The 20657-nt window shown below is 45.5% G+C and overlaps 2 protein-coding genes across 2 annotated transcripts; one reads left to right on the top strand and one right to left on the bottom strand.

Annotated features, from left to right (window-relative positions):
• The first annotated feature begins 609 nt into the window (after positions 1-609).
• LOC101942266 (olfactory receptor 6C4-like) lies at positions 610-5221 on the top strand. The gene is made up of 3 exons (XM_065566502.1): positions 610-1524; positions 3209-3260; positions 5193-5221. Exons 1-3 carry the CDS (start codon positions 610-612, stop codon positions 5219-5221), a joined length of 996 nt encoding a protein of 331 aa, XP_065422574.1.
• Positions 5222-9867: 4646 nt separating this feature from the next.
• Positions 9868-10875, bottom strand: LOC135975497 (olfactory receptor 6J1-like). Its single transcript, XM_065566621.1, has one exon. It carries the CDS (start codon positions 10873-10875, stop codon positions 9889-9891), a length of 987 nt encoding a protein of 328 aa, XP_065422693.1. The 3' UTR covers positions 9868-9888.
• Between the last annotated feature and the right edge of the window lie 9782 nt (positions 10876-20657).

The following is a 20657-nucleotide window of genomic DNA, read 5'->3' as shown; positions in this document are numbered from 1 at the left end:
TACTCTATAAGGACCTCTGCACAAGCATCAGAGTTTTAACAGCATTAATCCCAAGCATACTCAATTCAAGAAGAGCTTCTCCAGAGATTTTTGGAGCTTCTGGAACATGGTATAAACCGGGATGACCTGAATGATCAAAAATGTAGACATTCCAATTATGCCAGTATTCAAATTCAAAAGGCGATGGGTTCCAGGGAGGAAGGGTGTGAAGACAGGGGCATGCACTGTATTTGTAACCAATGTATAGTGATGTAGCTACATCTGCCTGAGGCTGCAGAGAGAAGTGTGAATCACCTGGAGGGGATGTTACCTACTAAACCTAACGAAGGTGCCCTACGTGTCATCTCTGCTTTCTATTTCACCGCCCGTCGTTTTAGCAGAAAGCCCCAGGCAACATACTTGTTCTACTCTGCAGGATGCAATGAGAAATACTGAGCTATCTATCCCCATATATCTCGCTCACGTTCTGAATTCCCATTGAAAGTATTTGTCTGATTTATTCTCCTATCTGTTCTGCAAAACAAAAACAAAACAAAAAACCCTGTCATTTTTGTGTTGTTGTTTTTTAAAGTATTATGTCTTGTTTATTTGCTTCAAGATGAACCATAAATGCCAAACCACACTGCAGTGGTGGAATTCATCCTCTTGGGACTAACCAACGACAATCATTTGAACGTCGTCATATTCCTAGTTCTATTAGTGACCTTCCTCTTGATCCTGATGGGAAACATCATCATTGTCACCATCACCCTGGTGGACCATCGCCTCCAAACGCCCATGTATTTCTTCCTCAGGAACTTCTCCTTCTTGGAAACATGCTTCACCCTCGTCATCCTCCCTCGGTTCCTCTACAGCCTCCTGACAGGAAGGAAAGCCATTTCTCGCCCCACTTGTTTACTTCAGTCATTTTTCTTCTTCTTCCTGGGCTCCTCTACGTTTTTCCACCTGGCTGTAATGTCCTTTGACCGTTACGTGGCTATCTGCAACCCGCTACATTACATCACTGTAATGAGCACCAAGGTCTGCCTCTACTTAGTGCTTGGCTGCTGGCTGGTGAGTTTCCTACTGGTGCTTCCTACCACCGTTCTCTTTGTCCGCTTGCCGTTCTGTGGCCTCAACATCATAAACCACTTCTACTGTGATACAGCCCCATTGCTCCAACTCTCCTGCACAGACACAGGGATCATTGAATTAGTGGCCCTGGTGACAGCTGTACTTACGCTGCTCAGCACGTTGACGGTCACCATCATTTCCTATGGCTGTATCATCTCCACTGTCATGCGCATCCCATCCTCCACGGGCAGGAAAAAGGCCTTTTCCACCTGCTCCACTCATCTCACGGTTGTGGTGATATTGTACAGTAGCTCCATTTTCAGGTACATCCGACCAGGTCAGCGCGGTGGGTGGGACTTTGACAACGTTATGTCCTTTCTTTACACGGTGGTCACCCAGCTGTTTAATCCCTACATCTATGCTCTCAGGAATGAACAAGTCAAACAGGCCCTGAAGGATGCTTGTGACAGGGTATGTTTTAAGCATCCGAATCGGGCCTGAAAAAATTAAAATCGGAAGATGCAAGAGTAAAGTGAATATCTTTGATTTCATTCCAATCTTACAATGGGCTTAGGTGTGTCATGAGTGCTATGTAAGACGCTGCACTTTGGAACCAATGTATCCAGGGTAACTTCCTCTGGAAAAGGAAGCCAGTCAACACCTACTATTCTGGTCACTGTATAGACACGCAATCAATAGAAGAATTAAATGGATATTCATAGAGTCTAGTTCTGCTTGCTTTTGGTGAAAGCCTGTCCTGGCTTATCTCTTCTACTGAATTGCTAAGACATGGGCACATCCTGTTCTATTGGTTACCTGGCCTCCACTACCCTGGTCTGCTTCTTACCACACCTTGTATTGTTGCAGCAATGCTTAAAGACCCCGACGGAGATTAGCACCCCATTTCACAGGCCGTTGTACATTACACAAAAGACAATGCAGGCCTTGTAGAGTAGATCTTAGAGATGGGTAGACGCCTTATAATGTGACATAAGAGACTCAATCTATTGAATTTATTACAAGGAAGATTAGGAGTTGACTTGTTCATGATATACAAGTACCTTCATGGGGAGAAGATACCAGATGGCAGAGTGTTTCTGAATCTAGTGGAGACAGGCAGAAGGAGAACCAAGGGCTGGAAGTTGAAGCCAGACAAATGCAAATGAGAAATAAGACCTCTCTCTTTAACATTGGAAAAAACTACCACGAGAAGTGGTGGATTCTCTCTCTCACTCGCTGTTTTCAAGTCTTGACCACATGCCTTTCTGGGATATTTTGATTTAGGGCAGGTCTACACTAGAAGCACTACATCGGGACAGCTGCACGTCTGGCGAAGATGCTCTATATCGACGGGAGAGCGCTCTCCCACCAGCACAATTACTCCACCTCTGCAAGAGATGGAAGCAATGTCATCAGGAGAGCATCTCCCACTGACATAGCGCTGGGGCGGACAGCACTTAGGTTGCTGTAACTTGCGTCACTCACGGGGAGTCTTTTTCACACCCCCAAGTGACATAAGTTAGATCGACTTAAGCAGTAGACGACCTGCCCTCAGTCAAACAAGCTATTGTGGTCAATACAGGTGTAACTGGGTGCGCTTCTGTGGTGTGTCCTGTACAGGAGAACAGATTACATGATTGAATGTGCCTTTCTGCCCTTAAAGGCTATGAATGTATCAATTTCTATGACAGGAATGCTGGAAGTGGCATGGGAAGAAATTATTTGTTTCCTCCTTGATTTGGCAGTGGATATTTTCAAAGTTACAGAGGGAGGGAGGTGGGGGTGAAATCCCAGCTCCACTGAATTCAGAGTTTTACCATTGACATGTGTAAGCAGAATCTTACTCCAGGTGCTCAACTAGCAATAGGAGTTGGGTGCAAATTTTCCTTTGCCCCTTTGATAATCGCCCTTGTCTTGCTTCAGAAAGTTTCCCCAATAGAAGGTGACTGAGAAGAGGAAGAACAGAAAATCTCTCCTTCGGGAAGCAGTGGGTGATGTTCTGCAACAGCATCAATATTGCGCTCCTGGACAAAGGCTAAACACGTCCTTTTGTCAGGACATGTGTAAAGCTATAACATTTGATGTGGTTAAACAATAAACTTACTGCATATGTTGGTATTTGCAATACACTTCCTTCTTTTGGGTCTCCCGTCAGCTTCATCCCAAGATCTACTGCCTCTTTGGTTATGGGGTCTTTGGGCTCCTTGGTAGGTAACCCCCCATTCCAAAGAGGAAGGGTGGTGTTGGGGGGAAGGACTCAGTCTTTGGGGGAGGGGGAAATCGACATTTGTTCAATTCTGACTTCTTCCGTATTTACCTTGGCAAGTCACTTAGGCCCAGTTTTTAAAAGGTATTTAGGTGTTGAATTCCTATTGATATAAAAGGAAGTTCGGCCTATAAAGACCTCTAACAATCTGGCCCTGAATCTGGGATTTTCCAAAAGAAACCAAAAGAAATCCTAGGTGCCCACATCTCAATGGAATCCAATAAATGCCAGATTCCCTTGGGCGCCTCTGAAATTCCCGAGCGTCACGTCTCAGGGCCACATTTTGAAAGATATTCAGGCACTTAAAAAGATCCAGAGTGAATATTCACATGCACACCACATCCCACTCTAGGTGTCCGGACACCTAAACCCCAGCTCACCTAGGGGCCCAATATGGTAAAGTGTGCTCAGATCTCACCTTCTGAATCAGGGCCCAGATTTTACATACCCAGGAAGTGACAAATGTCTGCGCTGAAGGTCTGTGGTTAGTATCCTGCCATTACTCATGCTGAGTAGTTCATTTCTATCAGTGGAAACAGAAGGACGTTCTTAGGGTTAAGAAAATGGGATGGTTGTCAGGGGAGCTGGTTTGAACCCAGCTTTGCCTCAGAATCCTTGTGTGGCTTGGCTTAAGTTTCTTTACTTTGAATTATCAAAAGAAGTACAGTGCCCAAATCCACTGAAATCCAGTGGGTGATGGGTCACCGACTCCTCTCCAAATGCTAAGTCTACCATTCTGTTTCTCAGTTCTCCATCTCAGAATGGCATTAGTGATTCATCCATTTAGCCTGAGATTCTCAAATCCATGGAGGTAATAGCATTAGAGCACCTAAGAAAGATGAATGGATTTATATTTATAGTGCCCTTTTTCAGGAAAGGCAACATCATTATCTCCGATTTATAGATGGGGAACTGAGTCACAGACTGATAAAGGCATCGACTGGTAAAGGTCTTTAGGTGGGCTCTGCTCAGTGCTGGAATGTCTAAGGACCAGAGTTTTTAAGAGATAGTTAGGCACCTACATCTCATTGAAATCAACAGTAGTTAGGCTCCTTGAGTACCTTTAAAACTCTGGCCCTTTGTGATTTAGGTGTGGCTAAGTCCACTTTCAGTCGTAACTTAGGCAGTTCAGAGCTTACGTCCCATTGACTAGCTAATCTAATCATCTATCTATCTATGCCCATTCACCCCCTCTATCTATCTATCTATCTATCTATCTATCTATCTATCTATCTATCTATCTATCTATCTATCTATCTATCCCCACACACTCCCTCTATCTATCTATCTATCTATCTATCTATCTATCTATCTATCCCCACACACACCCTCTATCTATCTATCTATCTATCTATCTATCTATCTATCTATCTATCTATCCCCTTACACCCCATCTATCTATCTATCTATCTATCTATCTATCTATCATACTCATTTGGGAGTCTCTGCTTGGTTCAGTTGCCTGAACAGAATTTCTCAAAGTGCCCATAGTTGGTAGGTATCCATCTCAGAGGGAAGATGTTTGACTATCTGCAACCCACGACCTTACATCACCAGCATGAGCAACAGAGTCTGCCTCCAGTCAGTGCTTGGTTGCTCGCTGGTGAGTTTCCTACTGGTGTTTCCTACCATCCTTCTCTTGTTCGCTTGCTGTTTGGTGACCCCAAACATCATAAACCACTTCTACTGTGATACAGCCCCGTTGCTCCAACTCTCCTGCACAGACACGGGGATCACTGAAGTAGTGGCCTTGGTGACAGCTGTACTTATAGCACATTGATGGTCACCATCGTCTGCACTGTCATCTGCAGCCCAACCTCTACAGGCAGGAAAAAGGCCTTTTCCCCCTGCTCTGCCCATCTCATGGTTGCAGGTATTGCACAGCAGATCATCTCCAGGTAAATCCCACCAGCTCTGCGGGGCAGGCAGGATTTTGACAAAGCTGTGTCCTTTCTGTACACTGGGGCAACTCAGCTGTTTAACCCTCCATCTATGTTCTGGGGAACAAAAAAGTCAAAGGATGCCAATGGCAGGAGATTTTCTGAGTGCCTTAGGCTTCGAGACTGAAAACCCAAAGGCACAAGAATGAAGTGAACCCAGATGCTCATTGACTTCACCCCAGGCTTCCCAATGGACGTAGGGGGCCAAGAGGGAAGTAGGCCTTGTCAGAGGAGTGAATTTGACTCAGGGTTACATTCTCTGCAGAAAGTACGGTATCTGTACCTAATGGTTTGTCCATCACTTGGAGATTAAGCCCACATAGAAGAATCATTCACAGAGTCCGTCACTGGTTGGAGTCAGTGAAAGTGTAGCCTTTTTTAATGATTGATGCTACTGATTTGTTAATCAATCTCTCTCACTTCCTTTCCCTTACGCTATCCTGGGTGGCTTATTTGTCCATTCTGCTACACCGTGTCATTTCACATGTAAAATCGGCTGTCATGCCTGAAAAATCTCTTTTCCTCCTTCAGCATTATTTCGCACAGCTGGTCAAAGAACGGTCTTTCATCAAAGAGAAAGTTGGGTTTTTCCATGAACAATGCACTGCTTTCTTTAATATACTGCTTACTGAAATTGGTTACCAAAACCCATGTTTCAAAAAAGAAATTCAACTACAAAAGAATCACCGCTAGTTTTTTTAAAAATCACAGAAAATGGCCCATTTTAATCTCTACTCAACTAAAAGAACGTCAAAATCCTCAATATTTTTGTCAAAATACAGATTTTCCTTTTCAGCCAGCTTTAGTATTTAGTAGAGCTACTTGAAATGAGTGGAATGAAAACATTTTTGTTTAAAATGACCTGTTTTTAATGAAAATGTTCCTGGTTTTATATAGAGATGGCCTTAAACAATATAGAATGCCTTATGGAAATTATTAGTTTACTGAAAACATTTTTGATAATTTTCAGAAGGAAAATAATGATTTTTTTTAAGTATATAAAAAACAAAAAAACAAAATTAGGTCACTTTCAAAACATTTCCCAGTAACAACTCCAACATTCCCAACATGCTTATTCAAAGCACAAGTTTTTTATTTTTTTTCCCCCACCAGCTTTAGTATCGCACGATAACGCTGAGCTTGTAACTGGAGTTTTCCGTCAGTAGCTCTCAAAGTGCTGTGTACAAAGGAGGTCAGTATCAGGGTCAGGGGCGGCTCTATGTATTTTGCCGCCCCAAGCACGGCAGTGAGGCAGCCTTCGGCGGCACGCCTGCGGGAGGGCCGCTGGTGCCGGGCCTTCGGCGTACCCACCTCCGAATTGCCGCCAAAGCCACAGGACCGGTGGGCCTCCCGCAGGCATGCCGCTGAAAGCCGCCGGACTGCCGCCCTCATGGCAACCGGCAGGCTGCCCTCCACGGCTTGCCACCCCAGGCACGCGCTTGGTATGCTGATGCCTGGAGCCGCCCCTGATCAGGTTACGGTCAAGGTTAGGGAGGTCAGTGTCAGCACCCCCACTTTACAGATGGGGAACCTTTGATGCAGAGCAGGAAGTGACTTTCCCAAGGTCACCTAGCAGGTCGGTGAAACTGCTCAATTAAAAAAAAAATTAAAGGTTGTTTTATTAAAATAATTTTGGGAGGGGATTATGAAAATATTTCATGTATATTAGGTTGTGGTTTTGTTCTTTTTTTGTCAAACATTTGCTATAATGCTATGGATTTTTTTGTTAGTTTGTTTTTAGGAAGAAATGTCCCACGTGGGTGGATTATCCCGTAACTACCCACTGCAGGCTTGCTTGCCTCCTCCCCTGAAGCAGCTGGTTCCAGCCGTTGCTGGAGACAGAAGACGCTGCTAGATAGGCCCTTGGTCTGATCCAGCCTCCCTAGTCTTACGTTGCTCCTCCAAAGCTAACGCTTGTGAACTAGAAGTAAGAGTAAGGCCGATTTGCCTCTCGTTTACACTACTGACAGCGTCACAGCTCCACTGACTCCTTTGGTGTTACCACTGGTTGACATCAGGATGAATGAAAGGGGAATCAGCTGCACTGAATGCAGCGGAGTGACTCCTGATTTACACCAGCGTGACAGAACAGGCCCCATTGACTCCAGTGGAGTGACTCCTGATTTACACCAGCGTGACAGAACAGGCCCCATTGACTCCAGTGGAGTGACTCCTGAATAACACTGGAGTGAGTAAGAACATGAGTCCATCTAACCTGAACAGAATCACTCCTGGTTTATGCTGAGGTGTAGTAAGAATAACAGAATAAGCCTAGCTAATGCTGTTTATTCTATGCAATGCTCCTGGACTCTGCTTGCTAACAACACACGATGAGCATACAGCCTTCTACAGTGATCCTAAGGTCACTGGTGGCCTGTACTGAAGAAATCTGTCCTCTTCATATAGAAAATGGCACTTGTGTTTCCTGCTAAGGATGACATGCCTTCATCTGAAGCTGGTTCCTCTAGCTTACCCAGCACATAATAGGATCTAATCACTTCCGTCTTCTCAGGGGAACAATTTCAATGAACATCACTGAGTTGTAATCATTAGCCAAGAGCCCAGGGAATAGACCTGGGAATCCTACTAACCCACTAATCATTCTTAACCTCCGGGCTGGGCGCCAGCATACCCCGAGATCCAGATGAGAGGCTATTTCTGAGATATTTGACCCCATTGCCAAAGGATTATGTGACCCTCTGCTGGTGTCGATCAGCATAACTCCACCATCTTCAGGGTTGCTGCACTGATTTACTCCACCGGGGATCTGGCCCCATTGACAGACAGATTGAATGACTTTCCCAAGGTGACAAAGGAAGCTGATGGGATATTCGGGAAAAATTGTCTGAGTCTGAGGTCTGGTCCCCACACACACAACTTCATTTGAGAAGCACCGATATGGCTTGGTTCTGGTGTGCAAGTACCATCAGAGGGAACAAATACCAGACACTACAAGGGCTCTGTCACCTGCTGGAGAAAGGCATGAGAAGAACCTTTGCCTGCATGTTACAGCCAGACAAACTCAAATCAGAACTAGGGCACAATGCTTTCCACACTGGGACAAATTACCAAAGGTGGTGGTGGATTCTCCATCTCCTGACGAGACTGGACGACTTTCTGGAAGATGTTTTAGTCAAATGCAAGTTATTGGGCTCAATACAGGAGTAAGGGGAAACAATTCTACGGCTTTTGTTAGCCAGGAAGCCAGACTGGGTGACCGAATGGTCCCTTCTAGGCTTACAATCTGCTATGAATCTGTTGCTAGAGCTATGGTGGCGTGGAGAGTACAGGCACTACTCACCTAACTATGAGCCACAGTGAAAAGCTGTGGGGAGGCAGTGAGACACTACAGCATGGAAAATAACAGTGTAGAGTGGGAAACATGACTTGGGCATCTAGAGAGCTGTGTCGGGTACATACCCTGGGGTTCATGCATGTAGGAAACTCTTTTCTACTCACACAAGCCGTGCCTCGCCATCTACACAGCTATTTATATCCAGTCCAGCTGGACACGCGGTGTCTGCACTCTCCATGCTGCCATAAGTGTAGACGGACCCAATGACTGCATTTTGCACACCCTACTCTGATAGCACAATCTCTACACAGAATTAGTGATGCTACAGTGTGGATTGGCCTGTCCAGAGCTGCCTATCTGCATTGTGAAGTACTGTTCACAGTGTTTGTCCGCCCATCCCAAAAAGAATACTATCGAATGGAGGGGCATGGGAAAACTCTCACATGATGACAGATTGGAAAGACTGGGATGGTTAACCATAGATAGGAGACAGAGAAGAGGGGATATAGATAAGTTAATGGAGGATAGGTCTATCAAGGGCTATTAGCTAGGATGGGCAGGGATGGTGTCCCTAGCCTCTGTTTGCCAGAAGCTGGGAATGGGCGACAGGGGATGGATCACTTGATGATTACCTGTTCTGTGCATTCCCTCTGGGGCACCTGGCGTTGGCCACTGTCAGAAGACAGGATACTGGGCTAGATGGACATTTGATCTGACCCAATATGGCCACTCTCATGTTCTCTTATGTTCTTATGACATGATGAAAGGCAATAAAATAGTGAAGGCAAATCAGGTATTTCTGTTCTCACTGTCTCTTAACACAAGCAGAAGGGGGACGTCAATGAGATTGAAAGTGGCAAATGCAGAAACTGACAAAAGGGAATGCTTGTTCATATAACAGTTAGACTATGGAACTCATTACCACAGGATATTAGAGGCCAAGAAGGTACAGAAGTAAAAGTGTGAAATTTAATGCCCTGGGATATACAGGAGAGGTCAGACTAGATGACCTAATTGTCTGATCTGGCCTTAAATTATACCAAAAATGAATTTAGCAAGATTCAAAGAGGGACTGGATATTTATATCGACGACAAAAATATCCAAAGTTAGAATAGTTAATGGTAAAAAGGGCAGGTTTAGTTTTGGCAGGGATATAAAAATTCCTGCTTTCACCCTCTAAGTAACAGAGTCCTTCATGAGGAGCAAGTTATCCCACATCTGGCTGCTGTGAGGTTTCTCACACCTCCCTCTGAAACATCTGGTGATGGCCACATTCAGAGACAGGATACTGGGCTAGATGGACGATGGGTCTGACCCATGGATCTGGTCATTCCTATGCTACACTTCTCTTTCTGCAAGTCAGGAATAATCCGCCCACGCTATGAAATACAAGTGCTTTGCTGTGGCTAAAAGTCTCCCTCAAGACCTTCTTGACCATGTCGTTCCGTAAAGTGTAGATAAAAGGACTTAGCAGTGGGTTAACTATGCTGCTGAGCACCGCAGGGATCTTGCGCGTCCCCAAGGTGGACTTCTGTGACGGCGTCACATACATGAAGATGGAGATACTGCAGGACATGAGAAACAGGGTCAGGTGGGTGGCACAGGTGCTGAAGGCCTTATTCCGGCCAGTGCTGGTTGGGATGCGCAGGATGGTGGAGATGATGAAGACATAGGAGATAATCGTTAGGGTTAATGAGCAGAGGATGACAAGAGAAGATAACATGAAGTTTATCAGCTCAATCAGATGCGTGTCAGTGCAGGAGAGCTCCAGCAAGGGGCCAGAATCACAAAAAAAATGGTCAATGACATTGGAACGGCAGTAGGACAACCTGGAAATCATGATGGTTGGGAAGAGGATGGAGAGAAACCCACCCAGCCAACAGGCCATCATCATCTGGACACAGACACGGCTATTCATGAGGATGGGGTAGTGCAGCGGGCTGCATATGGCAGCATATCGGTCGTAGGACATGGAGGTCAAGAGGAAGAACTCCACCGTGCCCAGGAAGAAGTAGAAGTAGGACTGGGCCATGCAGCCAGCAAAGGAGATGGATTTATCTCCAGAGAGGAGGTTCTGCAGCATCTTGGGCACGGTCACCGAGGTAAAAAATAGGTCCAATGCCGAGAGGTTACAGAGGAAGAAGTACATGGGGGTGTGTAGGCGGCCGTCAGCGTAGACAATGCAGAGAATGACCATGTTGCTGAATAACGTCAAAAGATACAAGTATAGCAGCACCACAGAGAGCAGGATCTCTGTCTCTTGTCGGATGGGAAACCCCAAGAGGATGAATTCTTCCACAGTTGAAGTGTGGTTCTCCATTCCCCATTGACCTATTGGGATAAGGAAACAATTATACAGTAGGGTTTGTCAAATCTTGGGGCCAGATCATAACTCTCAAATGTCCTTCATGTCTGGGGGCATCTCTACATCTGGGTGAAATTCTACTGTCAGAAATTTTCAAAAAACAAAACCAAAAAGCCCCAGAAAACTGGATTTTGACTAAAAGAAAATGGTGGTGGTAAGTGTCCATGGGCCACACTTGCAAAGGAATTCAGGCACCAAAAGATGCAGCTATGTGTCTAGTGGGATTTTCAAAAGCGTCTACATAGGTTAGGGATAGATTTTTAAAGGTATTTTAAAGGATTTTCAAAAGCACATAGGTACCTAAATCCCATTGAAATCAATAGACATTATATGCCTAATATGTTTAGGCACTTAGAAAAAAATCCCACCAACCACCTATCTTCATCTTTAGATGCTTAAAAACCTTTGAAAAGCTAGCCCTACATTTCTCTTTTGCTCATATATATATCACCAGAAAAGCAACATATGAAAACTGAATATTTTCCACATTTGAACCAAACAATTTTCAGTTTCTGGCAGTTTTCTGGGGGGAAAATGGTCTCTGAAAAGTTTGGGGTGAACATTTTAAGTTTCCGAGTTTTTGAACAAAAAACATTTTCCTTAGCCAGAAAAAACACCCAAATTTTATGACCAGCTCTAAATCTAATGATTTTTACTCACAGTAACTTACATTCAGCACAGATGGGATATTCCTCCTCTCACTTAAATTGTGCAAAATGATTAACATCAGAAATGTAGACAATCATGAATCAGAGGTTCATCAATTCCTAGATTCTAAGGACAAATAGGACCAGAATGATCATGTAGTCTATCCTCCTGTGTGCAACAGTCTAAAGGACCTCGCTCGTGAATCCCTTCACCAAATGTATAGCTTCTTGTTGCACCACAACACTGATGTTTGGAAACAGACATCCAACCCTGGTGAGAGAAAGAGTCCATTACAAAGGAATCCCACATCATCAAGTTCCCTGACTGAATAATTTGTGAGTCACTCATCTGCGGTGTTTGTCACACGTTGTGTTTCTTGTTTGGGCCTCAGCGGGTTGAGAGGTGAGGATGTGATGTGATCCTCAGCCGATAAAAACCTGCATGAATTCAATGGAGCTACATCCCTTCAAAACCAGCTGTTGATCTGGCCCACTGACTTCAACTCAGCCAGAGAGATGTATACCCGCGGGAAAGCAGACCAATGACTAGCGTGATGTTGGTTGCATTAGTTTCTGGGGTGACCAAACTGCGATGTTGATTATAATTAATTGTATTGAGACACAGTGCTGCTGCCGGGGACCTAATGTGCTAGACGCTGTACAACAACAATAAATAATAGCAATACCTGGCGCTAATCTCAAAATGCTTCACAAAGGAGGGCCGTATTGTTACCCCTGTGAGACAGATGGGGAAACCGAGGCAGGCAGCAAAGAAGAGCAACACAAAACAAAACATGGTCCCAATATCAAAGCATTTACACTCTAAGGAGCCAAATGTATTTAGGGACCTAAAGAAGTATATAGGTGCCTGGTAGCATTCTCAAGAGTGACTAGGAACCTAACTCTCATTGAAATCTATGGGAGTTGGGCACTTTGGAAAAGCCCACTAGATGCCTATGTGCATCTTTACACACTTTAACAATCTGGCCTTAAGTATCTAAGTAAGCCTGATTTTCAGAAAATACTGAGGACGTGCTCTCTGCTGATCAGGCTCCTTTAAGATGTCATAAGCAGGCCAAAAGATGAGGCACCCAAAATGAACAGATGCTTTTGAAAATTTAGACTATGGAGATGAAGATTTTCAAAGGTGACCAAGGGAGTTAGGTGTCCAGTTCCCAATGACTTTCAATGGATTTGAGTGTCTAACTCCTTGAGGCTCATCTGAAAATGCCAGTCTAGACACATGAACAACACTAGTGTAAACATACTCACTTTCTTAGAGACGAGCAGTACAGAACTCCAGTTGTTACCTGGGATTCTTTCAACCCAAAGCTCTTGGTAACTTTTACTTTGTGTGAGGAGGTGTCAGGAAATAAATCAGGGGAGACACGGCCGTCCGACCAATAGCTGGCTGGCGCAAACAGGACAACACAAGAGTGCTTTCACTTAAAGCTAAGCTTTACTGAGTCTCAAGGACTTACACACGTCCACAACAAGATCAGTGAAACACCCACAACCCTTGATAATTACCAAAGCTGAGTGGGCTCTCGAGTGACACAGTGGCAGGCTTCCGGTGGCCAAATCTTGTGGGGACCGCAAGATGTATCCAGAGGGCAAGTCCAAAAAGAGTCCCCAAACGAATCCAACTATCTCAAGCTTTTCCCCCTTATTTATACATTAGTAATAGAATCACGTCCCTTAAAGAAACCTTGTTAAGTAAGCAGTGTCAATGATCAAGCAAGAGGTTCCTTCTGATTATTGATTAACCAGGTGTGGGTTTTTCCAGAGTTTGCAGCCTTGAGACCCCAATAGACATTCCTGAGGCACATCCTACTCTTTTAAAATGCATGTGTCAGCAACTTCAACACAATTCTTATCAGAAAGGACACGGGGTCAAGTTGCCCTTTCTGTAGCACCCCAAAACCCCTCCCCTCCTGCCTTGGTCAAGCCTAGGGTTACCATATTTCAGCGAGCAAAAAAGAGGACGGGAGGAGCCCCGCCCTAGCCCCGCCCCTGCCCCTCCCACTTCCCGCCCCCCCGACCTCCCAACCCTCCCCCCGTTCCTTGTCCCCTGACTACCCCCTCCTGGGACCCCTGCCCCTAACTGCCCCCCAGGACTATCTAAGCCTCCCTGCCTCTTGTCCCCTGACTGCCCCAACCTTTATCCACACCCCCACCCCCAGACAGACCCCTGGGACTCCCACGCCCCATCCAACCACTCCCCACCCCATCTAAACCCCTCTGCTCCCTGTCCCAACTGCTCCGATCCCTCTCCGCACTCCTGCCCCCTGACAGCCCCCCCCAGAACTCCCAACCCATCTAAACCCCTCTGCTCCCTCTCCCCTGACTGCTCCGATCCCTCTCCCCACTCCTGCCCCCTGACAGCTCCCCCCCAGAACTCCCAGCCCCCTACCCCCCCCCCGCTCCTTGTCCCCTGACTGCCCCCTCCTGGGACCCCTGCTCCTAACTGCCCTCCAGAACCCCACCCCCTACCTAAGACTCCCTGTTCCTTGTCCCCTAACTGCCCCCTACTAAGACCCCCCCCCAACTGCCCACCAGGACCCTACCCCCTACCTGTACCCTGACTGCCCAAAACTTTCTCCACTCCCCCCAAAAAGCCCCCCCCCGTTTCTTGACTGCCCCCTCCAGAACCTCCCTGCCCCTTCTCCTGCCCCCCTTACCCTGCTGCTCAGAACAGGGTGTTGGGCTCTGTGCGAGCCGGACACGTGGCTGAGCTCCCCAGCACAACAAAACCCGGTCCCTGGCCCTGCACAACAAAACCCGGTCCCTGGCCCGGACCGGGCTGCAGGGGAGAGCTGCCCTTGTATCAGCACAAAGTGCTCTCGCTCCCGTTTTGCTACGCTGCATGGCAGAAACCGCTCCCAGTTGCAAAAGGGGAGGGCTGCACTTTGTGCTGAGACACTTGCTCAGAATGCAGGGCGGATCCGGCTCCTCTCCAGCTGCTCCGGAGTCCAGCCCGGGACTTTCCTGCAGCCCTCCCAGCCGCTCGCTCTGCTGTGCCGGGGGAGGGGGAAATCCCGGACATTGTGAGTGCTTTACAAATTCCCCCCGGACGCTATTTTTAGCACAAAAAGGAGGACATGTCCGGGTAAATCTGGACGAATGGTAACCCTAGTCAAGCCGAGATTGCTGAATGGCCAATTTACAGCCTGCTGACTAGGCCGCCTTTAACAATAAGCCATAGTAGTTTCAGGCACTTTACTGGTTTGCCAAAGTCTCCCCATGCACAGTCACCTTCTCCTCTGCATCACGCTGCCTAGATCAGAATAAGTTACTCATTATTTTTAGCCATCTTTGAGTGATGGAAACAAAAAAAAAAGCATCTAATATTTTATTGAAAAAAACACCTCATTAAATCCATTGAATAAACTGTTATACAATATGTCTGTGCCTTTTCCCCCAAGCTGGAAGAATAGTGAGGAAAAAATGAATTCATTGAACAACAGATCATAAATTTCACTGAGCAAATTCTCAGATTAAAATTTCATAAACAAGTCTCGCCCAAGCTGGGTAAATGAAATCTTGGAACCTGTACAAATACCCACGTTTGGCTCTTCTGATGCCGCTGAGGTACAACGATTAGCGAGAGAGATACCGGACTCTACCCTGCAACAGGCTTTGTGCTTCCATGGTGAGAGTTTGCTACATTTAAGAAATCTCTTCTCTCTCTTCATGGCAAATCTCAGATGCTTTGCAGAGGAACCATTGTGCTAAGATGGGTCATTTTAACCCAGCAAATACACCTCCAGGGGCTAATTTCTTCTCTCTTCTCTGGGGAAGCAATTTAGCAGCGTGTATCGCTGGGCAGATGCTCACGCGCCAGCCTAGGGAATGATTTATGGGCTCAGCAGTAATCATTAACCACTATGAACTTCAGGGCTGATTTCCAGTTTTTAATAAGTGGTCAGATACTACAGTGATGGGCAAGACGGATTGATAGGGAAGGCAGATTTACAGTTAACTCACTGGACTAGGATTCAGGATGTCTGCGTTCAAATGCTACCTCTGCCACAGCTGCTGCATGCGACCTTTGGCAAATCACTTAAGGTGGGATTTTTCAAAGGCACTCTGTGCTGACTTAGTTTGCACTCAGTGGGAGTTTCAGCTCTGACTTTAACGGGAGCAGAGGTAGGTGAGTGCTGACCCCTTCTGACAATCCGCAGCCTGCCTGGCCCAGGTCCGTAAAGGTGTGTAGATGTTGCTGTGCTCGGTGTTGCAACACTCCATGCCAAGGTGCCCTGCTGCCCAGTAGAACATTGAACCCCGAGCTAGGAAACCCAGCTTGCAATAGAACACCTGGGGAGAGCTAGACGCCTAGGGAAGGGACCAGTAGACCATCTCTCTGTTCTCTAGTACGTCACAGGTCATTAACCTTCACCCAGCCAGCCCTGCCGTGAGTTTGAGAACTTGTGTTTGATTAAAGCATTAAATCTCCATTTGAGGACATCAAGAGACAAAGACTCCTCCACCACTTCCCTTTGGGGCTTGCTCCAATGGATAACCATCCTCACAAGAAATACAGTAATCACAGTTAAGGCTACATTTTAGTCACGGGTATTTTTAGTAAAAGTCATGGACAGGTGAAGGGCAGTAAACAAAAATTCACGGCCCGTGACCTGTCCATGACTTGTACTATATAGCCCTGACTAAAACTTGGAGGGGGAGGTTCAGGGGGTGGCCCTGGGGTGCTGTGGGTGCTGGGGGAGTGGCCTGGGGGATGCCATGGGTGCTGATGGGGGCAGCCCAGGGGGTGCCATGGGTGCTGGCGGGGGGTGGCCTGGGGGACGTCGCGGGTGCTGGGGGAGTGGGGTTGGCAGGACTGGGGCAGGTTCCCTACCAGCTCCAGGGCAGTGGTGACCTCCAGCTCCTAGCTTCACTTGCTGCTTCTGCTCCACCCCAAGACCCGATTCTGCAGCTCCCATTGGCTGGGAACCGCAGCCAATGGGAGCTGTGGGGGCGGTGCCTGTTGGCAGAGGCATCACATGGAGCTAGGAGCTGAGGGAGGGGAGCCCCCCCCCGGTAAGCACTGCACCACACCCCAGCCCTGAGCCCCCGCACACCCAAACTCCTACTGCTGGGAGGTGGAGGGGCCCAGATAGGTGGCTCAGGCAGCTCCCAGGCCAGCCGCACGGGCTGCTGCAGAAGTCACGGAGGTCACAGAAAGTCAAGGAATTCGTGACTTCCATGACCTCTGTGACGAAAACGGAGCCTTAATCATAGTATTTATTTATAGTGCTCTTTGTTGGCAGAACTGCTCAAAAGTGTTAAGTATTTTCTGTGAATTTTTTTTCTTTTTGAAAATTCAATAAAAAAAATTAAAATCTGCTAATAATTTGTTTCAAATCAAATGGTCTCCTCCCTTTTGCCCAGCCATTGTTTTGTCCAATGGAAGGGAGGGGAAAGGAGGTGCAGGAAGGATACAAAAAATCAAAACCTGATTTTTTTTTTCCATTTAACTTCAACTTGAACTGAAATGAAATTTTTAGATTAATTTCATTTTGACTAAAAAAAAAAGAAAACCACATTTCACACAATGTGAAAATGATTAGTGTGAAGAGCCATTTTCCATTGAAAAGGTGTTTTCTTTCCCTCACAAATTAAAACCGTTAGTTTTGGGCCCTGATTTGCAAACTGAAGTCACCAGGCCCATCTCTGGAATCCAAACTCTGCATCTTGAACCGTTTCCCAGGTGCAGATTCACACACGGATATTGCCGTGTGCAAACCTCACAACTGGAACCTCTTTAGAAACTTGACCCTATCTAGAGGGTTAAAGGAATTGATCGTTAGCGAATGAAATCAGCGCTTCACGAGATTCTCAGCCGTGGGACTTTAACAACTTTCACAGACCCTGGAATGGAAGCACTAGTTTAAAAAGCACCTATACACAAAACTGCACGGAGAGTTGTGGTGTGACATTGCATTTATTATAAACTGGAACAGCCCAGGCACAAATTAATGCCAATCCCCATTGCTTCCTGGAAAAATACATTGATAGAAGCTCTCAGCACCAGAAACTGTGGGTGCCGAACGTCCTTCGGCTCATTGGAGAATCCCAGCCTTGGCTTCCATGATTATTGTTTATACTGCATAGGAGCTAGGTGCCGCATAATGAGTGCCTAGGAAGGAGTACGGCGGAAAGGGATCTGGGGATCATAGAGGATCACAAGCTAAATATGAATCAACAGTGTGATGCTGCTGCAAAAAAAGCAAACATGATTCTGGGATGCATTAACAGGAGTTCTGTAAGCAAGACAAGAGAAGTAATTCTTCCGCTCTACTCCACGCTGATGTTGGAGTATTGTGTCCAGTTCTGGGCACCACATTTCAGGAAAGATGAGGACAAATTGGAGAAAGTCCAGAAAAGAGCAACAAAAATGGTGAAAGGCCTAGAAAACATGAGCTATGAGGGAATATTGAAAAAGTTGGGTTTGTTTAGTCTGGAGAATAGAAGACAGAGAGGGGACATAATAACTGTTTTCAAGTACATAAAAGGTTGTTACAAGGAGGACGGAGAAGAATTGTTCTTCTTAACCTCTGAGGATAGGACGAGAAGCAATGGGCTTAAATTGCAGCAAGGAAGGTTTAGACATTAGGAAAAACTTCCTAACTGTCAGGGTGGTTAAGCACTGGAATAAATTGCCTAGAGAAGTGGTGGAATCTCCATCATTGGAGATTTTTAAGAGCAGGTTGGACAAACACCTGCCAGGGATGGTCTAGATAATACTCAGTCCTGCCTTGTGTGCGGGGGAGTGGACTAGATGACGTCTCGAGGTCCCTTCCAGTCCCAGGATTCTATAAACACAGAACAAAGATGTGATCCGGGCCCCTAAGAGCTCACACGCTCAGTAATGATGTCTAGTGACTCTTCCAAAGCTCTGGGGCTGAGACGTTCAAAGTTAGCAAAGGACCAGTTCCTCTTGGCAATTAATGGGAGTTGGGACTTTATGTCCTAAGAACTGAAGATCACAAGCTTGGGCTCTTCGTGCACTTGCTATTGTAACTCTCGCTGTGGCGCTCTCCCTTGTCAATGTCCCGTCAATTCACTGAACTTGCAGGATGGGACTGGTCGAGACTCATGGCCAGAAGGGACCATTGTACTCACCTGACCTCCGGCATGATACAAGCCAGGGCACTGATTCCTGCACTGAGCCCCTAACCTAAACAGATCTTACAGAAGAACATAGAAATTACAAGTCAGGCCCTTGATCCGTCTTGCCCAGTCTGCGGCTCAGAGAGTAGCCAGCACCAGATGTGTCATAAAAAGTTGCAAGAACCCTACAGCAGTTAAATATTTACTACTAGTCACTGCTGTGCTAGCAGTGTGCGTATGTAGTATCATCTGCCCCCATGATAGTCCCCTCCTAACCACCAAGATTGTCTCAAACCCTGTACGTTAGAACCGCAGAGTTACCAACACCTTGGGAATGGAGGTTGTTCGTAACTCTGAAATGTTTGTAACTCTGAACAAAACATTATGGTTGTTCGTTCAAAAAATGTCCAGCTGAACATTGACTTAATACAGCTTTGAAACTTTTCTATGCAGAAGAAAAATGCTGCTTTTAACCATCTTAATTTAAATGAAACAAGCACAGAAACAGTTTCCTTCCCTTGTCAAATCTTTTTTTTTTAAACTTTCCTTTTTTTTTTTTTTTTAGTAGTTTACATTTAAACACAATACTGTATTTGCCTATTTATTGATTTGGTCTCTGTTGCTGCCTGGTAGCATACTTCTGGTTCCAAACGAGGTGTGCGGTTGACCGGTCAGTTTATAACTCTGGTGTTTGTAACTCTGAGGTTTTACTGTAGTAGGAAGTTTAAAATTCCTGTAAAAAATGTTCCTAATATTGAGCCAGGGTATTCTTGTTACCCAAGAAAATGTCCAATTCTGCTTTGAATCTTGCTACCTTCGTGTCTTGAGGTGCATCCTCTGGCAGTTTCGGTTTAGAAAGGTAGTCAGTCTCAATTAAAAAGACTCAAGTAACGGAGAACCCACCACTTCCCTCTTCAAGTTGTTCCAATAGCTTCTTTACCCTGATGGTTAAAAATTTGCACTACATTTCTAATTTGAATTTATCCAGCCTGGATGCTCTCCGCCTTTATCAAGCCTCCTTCCCCCATCCCCCCACCCCACAACATAAAGCTTCACATTTTGAGGGGATTTTTCTTCTTTATTCTCCCATTTCTGTCAAAACTTTTGGTTTATTTGTGGGAAAAGAAAAAAACCAGGAAGTTAAAATGATGTATTTGACTTTAAAATAAAAAAAAATCAGTTTGAATCCTGAACAGATTTCAATTTTTCGAAGGAAAAAAATCTCCAAAATGCTGACAAAATTAGAAATTTCACTCAGTGTTAAGAGTTAGAAGCCCATATAAATAGCGTGAATTTGTCTAGCTTGTAATTCTAACTGCACAGCTGATCACCAAATCATGTTTTCCCCCTTTAAAATATTTGACAAAATCAAGAAAAAAGAAAAAAAAAACCTAATTTTCATCAAATATTTTGGGGGATTTTTGGAAATCCATAAACTGAAAATGTTCTGGGTTTTGTCAGATGAAAATTAATTTGTTTGTTTGTTGTTTGTTTAGTAAACTGAAAACATTAACTTTCAGCGGCTAAAATCACAAAAAGGAATTGGGTTTTCATTTAACAACTTATGAAGAAAATTTTTAAATTTCCCCATAAAAATTTCCATTAAAAGGAAAAATTTCCCAGCATGATTTTTTAAAATTGCCTCCACCTAACAGCATTCGGACCCCAGGAATAGCTTTCTCTTAAAGTTAGGTTTATCACAGTAGCTGCTATGGTCCGGTTGGATTAAGAAAAAAAGTCCAACATTTCCCATGAAATTTCTTAGCAACAAACTGCTCTGCTTTGTTGAAATTCCCCAAACCTTTCAACAACAACCTGCCGACACTGCCTCTGAGACTGCTTCAAAGCTCCCCTGACAGCGTCAGTCCTTACAGAAATGGACTCACAATGGTTGACATCACAGCAGGTGCTTTTGGTAAACCCAGGATCTCCTTCTGTGATGGGGAGACGTAGATGAAAATGGCCACGCTGCAGGAT

Source organism: Chrysemys picta, chromosome 13 (genome assembly GCF_011386835.1).
Source record: "Chrysemys picta bellii isolate R12L10 chromosome 13, ASM1138683v2, whole genome shotgun sequence".
Classification (NCBI taxonomy): Eukaryota; Metazoa; Chordata; order Testudines; family Emydidae; genus Chrysemys; species Chrysemys picta.
This window is presented reverse-complemented; position numbering and strand designations above follow the sequence as displayed.

Coding starts and splice junctions, on each gene's coding strand:
- LOC101942266 (XM_065566502.1), top strand. CDS start 610: ATGCCAAACCACACTGCAGTGGTGGAATTCATCCTCTTGGGACTAACC. Junction 1,525..3,208: donor TGAAGGATGCTTGTGACAGG/GTATGTTTTAAG, acceptor GTCTCCCGTCAG/CTTCATCCCAAGATCTACTG. Junction 3,261..5,192: donor TGGGGTCTTTGGGCTCCTTG/GTAGGTAACCCC, acceptor TCATGGTTGCAG/GTATTGCACAGCAGATCATC.
- LOC135975497 (XM_065566621.1), bottom strand. CDS start 10,875: ATGGAGAACCACACTTCAACTGTGGAAGAATTCATCCTCTTGGGGTTT.